This window comes from Macrobrachium rosenbergii, chromosome 54 (genome assembly GCF_040412425.1).
Source record: "Macrobrachium rosenbergii isolate ZJJX-2024 chromosome 54, ASM4041242v1, whole genome shotgun sequence".
In the NCBI taxonomy this organism is placed as follows: domain Eukaryota; kingdom Metazoa; phylum Arthropoda; class Malacostraca; order Decapoda; family Palaemonidae; genus Macrobrachium; species Macrobrachium rosenbergii.
Window position 1 is genome coordinate 19,707,603 of NC_089794.1, and position 13,679 is coordinate 19,721,281.

The 13,679-nt window shown below is 36.2% G+C and overlaps 1 protein-coding gene across 7 annotated transcripts in view; it reads right to left on the minus strand.

Annotated features, from left to right (window-relative positions):
* Positions 1-13,679, minus strand: part of Exn (Ephexin) — a 273,579-nt gene that overhangs the window by 107,466 nt on the left and 152,434 nt on the right. For all 7 annotated transcript variants that reach the window (XM_067097603.1, XM_067097607.1, XM_067097608.1 and 4 more), the window contains one exon: positions 5,612-5,895. In XM_067097603.1, coding sequence (XP_066953704.1) covers positions 5,612-5,895 — 284 coding nt within the window. The remainder of the gene's footprint in view (positions 1-5,611; positions 5,896-13,679) is intronic.

Sequence of the window (13,679 nt, forward strand, 5' to 3'; positions counted from 1 at the left end):
ATATTCATGTACAGCAGTAACTAGACCAAATGTGTCAGACATCGATTATGCATCACGCATTTCATGCATACTGTTTGCTTTCTTTTGTTTAGAATCTAAAAGAAATGGCAACAGAAATCGATAAATCGCATAAAAGCAAAACCACAACCCACTGTAAGAGAAAATAAGAATAAACACCCTCAAATATGAAGAAGTAACAATATTAACCTATAACCTTTCACAATAATAAGAGAAGCAACACAATTTGAGTTCAATGCAGCCCCAGAATAGTTCATAGGAAAGAAAAATCACACAAGAATATTCTCGAAAAAAATAAAAGAAAACTTAACCTTCAAACTCTCAGAAAAACCGAAAACGTTGAAAACAAAAAGGTCCAATTATCCGGGAACTAACTTTCGCGAAACCTGACGCGGTTAATTAACATGACAGGTGTCCAGCCACTAAATATTTCGTCCGGAAAAAAGCAGCAAATAACATAACCTTCACTTACTGTTTATGAAGAGATTTCTCATGTCCACGGGGCCGAGTTTCCTTACCTTAATTAGTGAAGACGTGAAGACGCGGAGATCCTTCTTATAAATGGCTGAATTGTGAGCTAATTCTTAGAATTTTTACCCGTCACCATTTGATAAATTACTATAAAAATTAAATAAGGAAATGTAGAAAAAGGTAGCTTTACATTTCCTACAATCACAATAATAATATTAAAAAGTAAACGTACAACCACAACCAATTTAAAAGCTGTTTACAACATAAATTACATAGAAAATATGGCTAGTATGTTTACCACACTTATATTACACCACCACCCAATTTATAACTGCAATTTGCAACAAGAGTAGAAACTTACATAAATAGGTGTCACTCTTATCATACCCACAAACATATATATATAAAAACAAAATACACTAATAGATAGTGCAATGAAAACATGCAAATAGAATAATAAAGATAAGCATCATAAAATAACAACTCGTAAGCATAACATCTGTTACTAAAAGCACACATTGCATGCAATATATATATATATATATATATATATATATATATATATATATATATATATATATGTGTGTGTGTGTGTGTGTGTGTGTGTGTGTGTGTGTGTGTGTGTGTGTAAAAAAGAAATTCACTGTTATTATAGGCCAAAACAGTGAATTATATAAATGGTGGTTAGTCGACTGTGGTGGATTTCAACTTGTATGGGAAAGGGCATAAGGCTAGCAACCTCACCTCTAGAGCCAGCCTCTCTATGTTTAAAAAAGTGCATAACAAATTTTACACATGACACAGGTATCGAAATAACTATATCAAGAAAATAGCTTACACCTAAAGGGAATTACATATAATTGCACCTACCCTGGCCAGGATTCGAATCTTTTTGGAATGGTGAAAGGACAACAGTAGACTTCACGCATTCAGCCACCATCCTGGTGAGATATGAGTATTTATCTTATATAGTTTTCTGATGTAATTGTGTATGGTGTCTTTATCATACACTTTTTTGAGAAGTTGCTAGCCTCATACCCTTATCTACCCTGGCGATGGCCCACCACAGTCAACTAGCCACCAGGCACAAATTTTTTTGTTTATGTCAACAGAAGCACACTGGATTTTTCAGGAAACTTGTCCACTCACATTTCTCCCCCACTGGCTCGAACTCCGGCCAGGGAAAGCAACACGAACCGCATCATAAAACCAAATTGGATAATACCAGAATAAAAACACGAATTCCACTTATATAAAAGCATATTAAAAAAAGAAAGGAAATTCGTCCCCACTTGTGTCAGCTCCCAGACATAACAAGACCAATTCCAAGACTTATTGTCTTATTAACATAATCGTAAGAATTGCCTTTCTCGTCTGCTCTGCATTCTAAGAAGAAGAAGAAGAAAGAGCTGAAGAATAAAAGAACATTTCTAAGTATCGCGTTTCAGCCATGCAGACTTTCTTCCACTTTCCTCAGTTTTGTTTACCACTTTCCTCTCCTTGCCCTTGTGCATAAAGGGCGTAAGCCCTCCCGCAAACAATGCAGACAATTACGGGATGATTGCTCTTGGCTCAATTAACGAAGAAGAAGAAGATGATGATAAGGCAGTCCACTTGTGGTTCGCTTTTGTTCCGAAAGGAGACGTTACATAGTCAAGCTCCCAATACCGATTCTGTTACTACTACTAATACTACTTCTATGATACACTGCTATTACCATTCTGCTACTATTATTAGGGGGTAGCCGCTACTGGTGCTCTTACCACTACTTAATTTATGCTACTGCTACTACTGGTAAGACACACACTACCACTAGTTGTAAAGAAGCCTCACCAATTAATATTACTATGTATAATTTTGACAACTAATAATTAAACCAGTTCTACTTCTATTATGACAGTTCCTTTATTTATACCATTATCAACTGTGCGAAAGCCGCTCCTACTACCACTAATATCATTCCAACTCAGCGGACGAGAGTAAAAAAAAAACAAAGAAAGAGGAACCAGGGAGGGACGACATTTTCCTTCGGTCTCTCATTCATCTAGAAAACGAAATCGGGCGGTTTCGGCGGTTGCTTTTCCCTAAGCCACAACCCTTCCCCCGGGTTACAAGCAACCCTGACGAAAGGAAAACCTCCTGAGGGCGAGAGGAGAGGGGAGGAGGGTGGGGAAGGGGTGTCCTAGCACCAAAAGGCCTCCAGCAATCGCTCCCTCCCTCTCCCGGGTCCTCCGAGCCTTGCAAAAGCTCAAGGGCTTCGGTACATCGCCCGAGGGGTCACATACTCTCTTCGAGAAGAAAGGTACCTCTAGGTTGGAGGGAATGTGGAGGGAATGTTGAGGGAATGTGAAGGGAATGTGGAGGGAAGATGGAGGGGGCGGAGGGAAGGTGGAGTGGGCAGAGGGAATGTGGAGGGAAGCTGGAGGGAGTGTGGAGGGAAGGTGGAGGGGGCGGAAGGAAGGTGGAGTGGGCGGAGGGAATGTGGAGGGAAGCTGGAGGGAATGTGGAGGGAAGGTGGAGGGGGAGGAGAGAAGCTGGAGGGAATGTGGAGGGAATATGGAGGGAAGGTGGAGGGGTCGGAGGGAATGTGGAGGGAAGCTGGAAGGAATGTGGAAGGAAGGTGGAGGGAATGTGGACAGACGGTGGAGGGGCGGAGGGAATGTGGAGGGAAGCTGGAGGGAAGGTGGAGGGGGCGGAGGGAATATGGAGGGAAGCTGGAAGGAATGTGGAAGGAAGGTGGAGGGAAGGTGGAGGGGGGCAGAGGGAATGTGGAGGGAAGGTAAGGTGGAGGGCGGGGAGACAGTAACCACCCCCTAAAGAAGGTCTAGGGCCTGGGCCAGTGGTTGTATATTTGTTTGTGGTTTAAAAATTTCATGCAAGAAATCTAAGCTACAAATACACATACTCTGTATTTAATTCAAGATACAGAGCCACAGCTTACATTTAATGCCATGTACGCTTATTGAGAGCTTACACTCAGCACAGTAGCTTAAATTCAATGCCATGTATGCTTCCTGGGAGCTTACATTTCTTGCGACGAGAATCTAAGCTATAAGCAAGCACACATTGAATGAAACTGCAACTGCAGAAAAGCACAGTGGATCAAATTTCATACAATGTGCTCATCTGTAATTTTAATATCATGCAATGAATGCGTATTTATAACTTTGAAGTACATGCAATGTGTGCTTTTTGTGGAGTTAACTTATCGCCTTATGTACGCTTATGTTAGCTTAAATTTCACGTGATGTTTATGTTGCAATGCTTATATTACTTGTTAATAAACGATGTCGACTGTATATGTTTAGTGAAGGTATGCAATGCTTGCATTTGCTTGTAGGTAAATAATTTGCACATCATGTCCTTTAAATAAAAATACCACGGAAGAAACAATATATCTGAAAGCAATTAGCGAACAAATATCATTTTATTAGCAAATAAAGAATTATCAAATTAATATTTTATTTGCATTAAAAAAATGTCAAACTGATATCTGATTTGCAAATAAAAAATTATCAAATTAATATTTTATTTGTCAATACAAAAAACTGTCAATTTGATAAGGTAACTGCACAAAAATAATAAAAATTATAAGCAAAACTAATTTCGACTGTAAATATATTATTCCAAATGCAACATAAACATCCTGTAGAAAAGTCAGGTAAGTATAAAAAAGAAAAAAAACAGTTTCACGTGCAAAAAAAAAAACCACACATTATCATTTCACCAAGAAAGAAAACCAGACAAAACATCTCGCAAATTAAACCTCCAAGCAAAATCAGCCCATTTTTTGACTGGAAAAAAAAAACGACAAAAATTGTAGCATTTCACCATAACCTCAAGAAAGACATTAGCCAGGCAATTCGCAAGCCCAAAGCAAGACCTCCACAAAAGCAGCGAGCTTTTGCAAGCAGAAATGACAGTGTTGTGTCAGGCATGACAAATGAGGACGGGAGACACATTTGCTGAATGGTAGACGAGAGGACCAGGCAAGGAACCAAAAAAATAAGGCACTGGACTTTGATATGTGGCGACTTCTGACAAAACAGGTAGCTTGTTACTGCTTTGATCATGATTCATTCGAAACCAATGTTACGTGTGAAAATTTTGACGGAAACAATAATCCACAGACACGATTTAAATTTATGGAAAAAATGGGATTTCATTGATTAAAAAAGATAAAGAAAAGTTAATTTATTAGATAAATGGGAATATAATAGGTTCCTTAATAAGTCCTCTAGCCAAGGTCATAAGAAAGATTGAAGGATTCGGACGTGCTGACATTATGTTCCGTTTTCTATAAAGTATGAAAAAGTTAAGTGTACCTTAGTTTAACCAGACCACTGAGCTGTTGTACAATAATCAAGTAAATAAAAAATCAGTTACTCTTTACTGTTTCGTGTATTAATTTAGCCATAACACTCATATAACAAAAACTATTATTATTTCTTGAAATGGAAGGAAATATTTAACTGGAATTCTAAAGCATTTCTAAGGAGAAATCTGGAAAATAATATATCAAGAAATTCTAATCCATTTTCTTTCAGTAAATATGGCTCTAATTTTCTAGACAGGAAATCTGAGTGCGTCGTTTTTATATAAAAATATATATATAAATTAATAATATATTATGACAGTATAATAATACTAAAAAATATATACTACATAACGATACAATTAGAAAACAAGTAAATATATCTAAATACATTTACCGGAAACAACAAATTTCTAAAGCGAAATTCCTGATTTATTTTCTATACCGATGTACAAATAGAAAGAACAAAATTAATCTATATTTTCTTTGATGATATAAATAACGGAATAGAAATTGAAGTGACGAAATTAAGTAGTTTTTTATATTATAAATAACGGACTGGAGATTGAAGTCCTAACAATATTAATCCATTTTCTTTAATGATATAAATAACAAAATAAGTACTGAAGCGAAAATATTAATAAGTTTTCTTTAATATTATAAATAACAGAGTGAAGAAAGGAGTAGCTAGATTAACAAATCTTATTCCACATATCATTAACTGAAGGAATAACATCAGCCACGTCCGAAACCTCCAACTTAATATGAAAAATGAAATATAAAAGAGAAACGAGATCCATCACTCACCATCCCGCCAAGAATAGTCCCGCCCACTCTCCCCCCTGGCGGCCGATGACGAAGACGAAGACGACCCATGCGCGTGGTGATGATGGTGGTGGTGGTGGTGATGATGGTAGCGGTGGTGATGGTGCTCGTGGTGGTGACCTATGGTGTGGGCGTGCGACTGGTGGTGGTGATGGTGATGGGCGTGCGCCTGCATGTGGGCGGCGACGTCCCTCACGCCCTGGCTCCAGGACCTTCGCCAGTTGCGGTGATGGCGATACCTCTTGGAGCGCTGGCGCATGCGCACCCTGCGAGATGATAAATATGGCGCTTTAATGTATGGCTGACAAATGAGTTTTTACTCTCTCCCAAACACACACACATATATATACAGTACATATGCATATATATATAATATATATATATATATATATATATATATATATATATATATATATATATATATAATTAATATATATATGTATACATATATGTATATATATAGTATATATATATATATATATATATATATATATATATATATATACATATACTTATGTAGAAAACATAACAGAAAGTCAAAACCAATAAAATATATACAACAAAAACTCAATATTAATCAAACGAATATAAAAATACTTTTAACAGCGAAATGAAACATCCTAAATCTTCAGTACATGAAAAAGCACAATTTAAAAGACATAAGTTCAATAATAAAAGCAGCGAAAGGAAACTCAAATAAATTCAACATAAAAAAAAAACTTTCATGAAATAATAATATCTCCCAATTCAAAGGAATCCAAAACTATGTCCCAAGGCTTCAATTTTATGCAGGATGTTATAAAATAATAAAATACAGTAGGCCTTTAACCTATGAATGCACAAATTTGGATCTTTTATTGCTTTCACGGTGAAAGGAAATATCAGGCTGGAGAAAGTGAGGAGGAAATTTGCAATCACGGAGAGAGAGAGAGAGAGAGAGATCGCATTAAATGAGGAATCTAAAATAGTAAATTTTTAGAGTTGCAAAATTATAGAAATTTCTCCATTTTAAGAGACTATTTTAGAAAAAAAAATATATATGAGAGAGAGAATATTTTATGAAAAATATATATATATATATATATAATGAGAGAGAGAGAGAGAGAGAGAGAGGTCGCATTGTCAGAGGACTCCAAAATAGTATATTTTTTGAGGTTTCAAAATTATATATGTTCAATTTTCATTTAATATATATATATATATATATATATATATATATATATATGTATATATATATATATATATATATATATATATATATTTATATATGTATATAATTTACATACAAGCATATTTCATAGGAGACAGACAAACAGATGGGGAGGAAGAAAGCAGGCTGACGCCGGAAAAAAGAAATTATGGAAAAGCAGCAATTCCTCTTCCAGGGCTAACCGCTATCCTGCCAGAGGAAATGAAGAAGAAAGTAAGAAAGTTCACCCCAGGGACTCTTTACTGTTCAACACCAAAATTATTATTATTATCATTATTATTATTAGACCAGAGCCTTTACTATTACCAGTTATATTAGCGTTTGCATTTGTGGTATCATTCTGATTTTCTTTACTGTTCAACACCAAAACTATTATTATTAAAATTATGATTATTATTATTATATTATTACACCAGAATATTTACTACTATTGCCAGTTGTATTAACATTTGTATTTATGTTATTCTGATTTTCTTGGCTGTTCAACACCAAAACTATTATTATTATTATTATTATTATTATTATTAGACCAGATTCTTTAATGCAGAAGCCTGTTGCATTAGCATTGTATTTATGTTATCATTCTGATTTTCTTTACTGTTCAACACCAAAACTACTACTATTATTATTATTATTATTATTATTATTATTATTATTATAATTATTATTATTATTAGAACAGAATCTTTACTACTATTGCCTGTTGTACTAGCATTTGTATTTACGTTATTCTGATTGTCTTTACTGTTCAACACCAAAACTATTATTATTATTATTATTAGACCAGAATCTTTACTGCTATTACCAGTTCCATCAACATTTGCATTGAAGTTAATGTTATTCTGAATAACAATATTATCACTAATATTGTTAATAATATGAGTGGTCATTACCAGAGACAGATATAAACATCAAATAAGTTGTCCCCACTTACAAGGGGTGGCTACTCCGATAAAGCAACATAATGGTCACTGCCACATTCATACTTTAATTGCCGAGTCGTGGATAGGCTTCTTGTGCAGTAAAATTCCCACAGCGTTTGCCATTTCATATATAACTATACAGATGGCTCATCAGAAGTACGTTGAACTTCCCTACACGCAATGCACCATTCACCACTATGTTTCTGGATATTAAGTCCTTTCAAACACCTTTTTCACAAGATCTTTTAAACCCTTTGTAGGTCTTCGTCTCTTCCTTTCCCTACTACTTGAATTATATATTCTTCATCAGCCTACAATCGTCTATTCTTTCCACATGATCGAGCCATCTCAAAATTCTCTGATTCGTCCTATCAAATCCGCTATCCTTTTTACCACTTCTACATATCTTCACTTTTCTCACCGCAAAATTTCTGCTTGGGCAAACAGTTTATATCAGCAGCTTCAATCTTCTCTCTTTCATTTGCATTCAACATCCACATTTCACTTCCATACAGGAGAGTTGGCTCAACAATCCCTTCATACATTCCCATCTTGGTTCTTATTGACAATTCATGTCTCATACTAAATTTTTAAAAACACACCACTGCTTATTTTTTTGCCTAATTCTGTGACTCACCTCTTTTCTCATCCTATCAAAATCCATTATATTAACTCTCGAATACTTATAGTAACATACATAATCCCAATGTGTCTCCTTCGACCTAGCAGTGAATTAGTTCCTGATAGTTAACAGGCTTGGGATAAAGGCATGGACTTGCAAGGTCATCCCAAAAATATTGCATAGAACAGGTAGGCTAACACCACCTGGAGCCATCCCATCTAAATGGGAAGGAGCCTGACAATTCCACGTACTAATGTATTTAACACAAACATATAACTCATAATCACATTTACAAAAAAGAGCCGGTCACTTACAACTAATGCAGTTAACTCACAACCATATAACGTAACACTGTATTAGTAAGTTTCCTAACAGACAAGCAGAACGGTAAGTTGCAAACTGAGTAAGCTAGGCTGATGTCAGGAGAGATAAAGACTTCTACCGTTGAATGTTGCATGTCTAGGAAAGATCGAAAGATCGTTATCCCCACGTACTTAGAAATGAAATATACACTATCCGATATGTGTGGTAAGGTATAGTGTGTCCTTTGTCACTACTAGCTGAAGCCTGTACTAGCCACCACACCGTGTGGCTGGCGGCCCAGTGGTAGTGTGACAACGGACGCACATGGTGGGCTGTTAGACTTAATTTTTGAATGATTACATACTGAAGGTATTTTAAGGCGTGATGTTCTCTTCCTTTCGTACCTTTTCGAGTCTATGAAATCTACCTTTGTTTACGAGTGAAATAAAGCGGAAATTATAATGAGAAGTGAACAAAAAATTAGGGACGCTAATTTTTAAAATAATATACCCAGCAGGTGATTATTTCAAGGCGTGATTTTGTCTCCATTTAGTACATTTTCAAGTCTACGTAAGTGTAATCTATCTAAATTCATGTACGAAGTGAACCACAAATTATACTGAAAAATGTACATAAAATTAGGAACTGGGCTTATTATCCTAACCTGGCGAAGACGGGGAAAGTTGTTACATTTAGCCTATGGCAACTTGTTTCCCTTTAACAAGGTGGCCCAAACTCCGGCTTATTTTTTTTTTTTTTTTTTTTTTTTTACAGAATGCCTGGAACAGACAAATACGAGACCAGCAGAAACACCGTACTTGAAGAAACGTATAAGTATAAGCATAAGTCTAAAATATTACAGCTGCATCAAGAAGTCCTGCTGTAGACTTATTTGATACAAATTGCATAACCTTGAAATGCAATCTTCAAGGGACCTAGATAAAGAGCGATATGCATCTGGGTCCTCCGTAAACTTAGTTGCGTTTGCAAAACAAAGTTGTTTCTGATGAAAACAGAAGCGTTTGTTTATTATTCATTCTAATGAGACTTATTAGAGTCGACTCCACTGAGTTTAGTTCCCAAGTCAGTGCATTTCACGTGGTACACTGTAGGCTTTACTCAAGGCTCTTTGCAGGGTCCCCTCGGCCCCTCGCTGCAACCTTCTTCATTTCTTCCACTGCAGCTCCGCTCATATTCTCTTTCTTCCATCTTACTTTCCACCCTCTCCTAACAGTTGTTTCATAGTGCAACTATAAAGGTTTTCCTCCTGTTACACATTTAAAACTTGTTTACTCTCAGTTTTCCCTTACAGTTCTGAATGATCTCATAGGTCCTAGCACGTGGCGTTTGGTCTAAATTTTGCATTCCATTCCATTATGGTTGAATATCAAGAGATATCAGAATTCTTACGTACAATTATTTATTGGCGTGTGAAACTGTGCATTATTCAAACTGAGACCAGCTCAAGCGCACGTACGAAGATTGGTTTCTGGGATGCTAAGCTTGAGTAAGTGTATCAAAGATAAAACTTCGTGGCCTTATAGTGTAAAATAGAGATGAAACAAGAGCCGTTACTGTGCAAAAACATACGGAAATTTTAGCTGAAAAAAGAAAGAAAACGAAGTTCCGAGAAATGGCAAGTCACCACAGAATTGGATAGACGTAAATGCCATTAGCAATTCTGTTCCTCCTCTTCTTATTTCTGCCAATGTTCATTTCAAAAATATTCCAGCACCATCCCAGCGGCTAGGTGACATGTCCGAGCTTTTTAAATTTATGAAACATTACTCATTTCACTTCCTCAAGCTGAATTTACGGTACAGGAAACTTTGAACAACCACTCACCCTATCCGTCTGTGGTAGTACTAGACTTCTGCAGAACAAAAAAATACGTATGTCGTTTCACACATACTCCTGATATTAGACGTGGGGTAGGTCTATGACCCTTTTAATAAATACCATAATACTCATTAGTCTTGGATTGACGTTCCATGGTATCCCAACATCGATTTGTGATATACCATCCATTGTCAAGGATGCATTACCAAACAATCTACCAGTTTCTGTCCAACGATATAAGATGCAATTATTGTCTGAGGACGATACGTATGACCGAGTCAGGTGGAAGAAAGGTGTCAGAAACATCGACCCCACACAGAAGTGGGAAAAGATGCAGAGAAAGAAAGAGATGATTTAGGATGCAACTCAGCTGCTGGAGACCAAACTCAGGATAGACAGCTCTTCCAGTATGCCACTTTTTTTTTATGCAACTGACGGTAAACCGGATATGTGTCTCAGGAGTGAATAAGCAATCAAGAATGACACCTTGAATTTTAATTGATTAATATACAGTTAAAGAAACGCTGTCAATGATCTGGGTGTGTCCTAGACCTACTAACAATCATATTCTGAGTTCATTCTCAATAACCAGAAGCATTAATTTACTTGAGCGTTATCTCTTTTAAAGGATTCAGAAACCGCAATTTCTGTTTCTTACAAAGGCTGGTGAGCCCAACTGCACAGAGGAATAAAAAAGATTTCAGAAAAAAATAAACAAGTAAAATATGCGCCGAAGTTTCTTCGGCGCAATCGAGTTTTCTGCGTATAATCAAGGCCACCGAAAATAGGTCTATCTTTCGGTGGTCTCAGTATAATGCTGTAAGAGCCGCGGCCCATGAAACTTTAACCACCGCCCGGTGGTGGCCTATCCTATAGCGTTGCCAGACTCACGATTATGGCTAAGTTTAACCTTAAATCAAACAAAAACTACTGAGGCTAGAGGGCTGCAATTTGGTATGTTTGATGACTGGAGGGTGCGTGATAAACATACCGATTTGCAGCCCTCTAGTCTCAGTAGTTTTTAAGATCTGAGGGCGGACAGAAAAAGTGCGGACAGAATAAAGTGCGGACGGACAGACAAAGCCGGCACAATAGTTTTCTTTTACAGAAAACTAAAACTGAAAGACAGATACTATAGCTGAGATAACAAAGAAAACAAAGGCTTGCAAAAAACGTGATTAGGAGAAAGTATGAATATAGTTCTGAAAGTGAGGACCAGCGCTGCCTTTGTATTATACTGCCTAGACCCATATCCGCAGAACTGTTGTTGACTGAGCTGGCCTTACGCCAGCACGGGCTCTTGCATAATATGCATAATATCCAGGGCATATACTGTGTTGGATTCAGGATGTTTAAAAAAACATTCCTAATTCTGAAGTTTTGTTTGTATTCGGCATTTCATCGCTCACGCTAAACTTTGCCGTAGCTTACCGAATGAAAAAAAACAAAAAAAAAAACTTATACCAAACACGATATCGGTGTTTTAAGATCCTAACTCCTAAAACTTACATTTTAAATTTCAAAAAAATTAAATTTCAGTATTGTATTTCAACCAAGAACTAAAGGGTACTGAACATGCGCGTGAATATGAGAATATATAGATTTTACATTTTAAGAAAAAAAAAATTGTAAAATAAAGCTCCTTGAAAAATGTCAAATTAAATATTGTGAAATTAGCTTCTCTCTCTCTCTCTCTCTCTCTCTCTCTCTCTCTATATATATATATATATATATATATATATATATATATATATATATATATATATATATAAATGCATATATATACATATATAAATATTGCAAAAGAAAATCAGATATACAATTGCAAATATACAATAACTTAAATTCAAAAAAAAGTTTGATTTAAAAAACCTAAACCAACGATAAAATATCTAAAACTACCACAAACAAATATCAAAATACAAAGATACAAAGTTATATGCATAAAGAAACTCAACCCAGTCAAGCACCAACAGAGCTAAGCTAAATTAATCTTCATTAGAATGTTGTGTGTGTATGTGTGTGTTTATGTGCGCATGTGCGCTTGCGTGCGTGCGTGCGTTCGTGTGGGCGGGAATGCAACCACAGGTGTTTATGATTAAATGGAATGCGCTTAGGCGTGTGCAGATGATATCAAAATGAAGAAAGCGGCGCACGAGCGCGCTGTACATTAGGCTGTCTTGGTTATACTGGGTTGAGAATATTCCTTTCATTCAGACTTAAAAAGTATATATATTTATTATCAATTTTTTAAGTATGTTTCCATTGCAGGTTACCCAATTATTCTTTTATATATTATCTTAGCTTGCTATATGGAAAAGGGGACGAACAGGGCTTAAAATGGTTCAAGAAACACAAAGTGAAAACAACACACATTAGAGGAATTAATGGTATGAAAAATTTATTAAAACGGTCGATTTTTTAGTGGCTGTGATTTGTCAAGCCTTACGTATGATATGTTTCAGTCAAAAACAGTAATATTATAAATCAAAGTGCATATTCATATATCTATTTTCCCGTGTCAAAAAGTTTACGGGTAAAGACATCTAAATTTAAGTCACAGAGTCTTGAATCAGACACTGAAGAGCAATAATACACTTAACATGCATAAATAGAAATGATCTTCGAATAATAATAATTCCTGTCACTCACCACGTCCCCTTAACCAAAGTTTCCACCTTGGAGGCCATGGTCGATGGGACTAGGCCTAACTCGTTCAATGTCGAGAAGACCGCCATCCCGGATACCTTGATCTTCACTCTACGTATGTAAATGCGAGACATAATACACGGATTATGGGCATAACAGACGAACTAGGGGAGTAACAGACACATGAGGTTACAGGCTGTTCGTAAAGACATTATATCTTGTCCCTTGTCTGTGGAGGTTTAAAGTTGCGGCGAGTTGTTATGCCAACCCGGGGTTTGAAGTTTAACGGTTCTCTCCGTTCAAACCGGCACTTTTTTCCCCTCGTGTTATCTAAGAAGTGATAAAATAAGTATTTCATATGACTCTAATATTAACTTAAGTACTGCAGTATGTACATGTGAATCAACATCGTCACTTGATCAAAAATTCACACTAAAATCCTCACACTAAACTGTTTAACACACCAAAACCGTATTGAATAAACACAGTATATCACTTGAAATA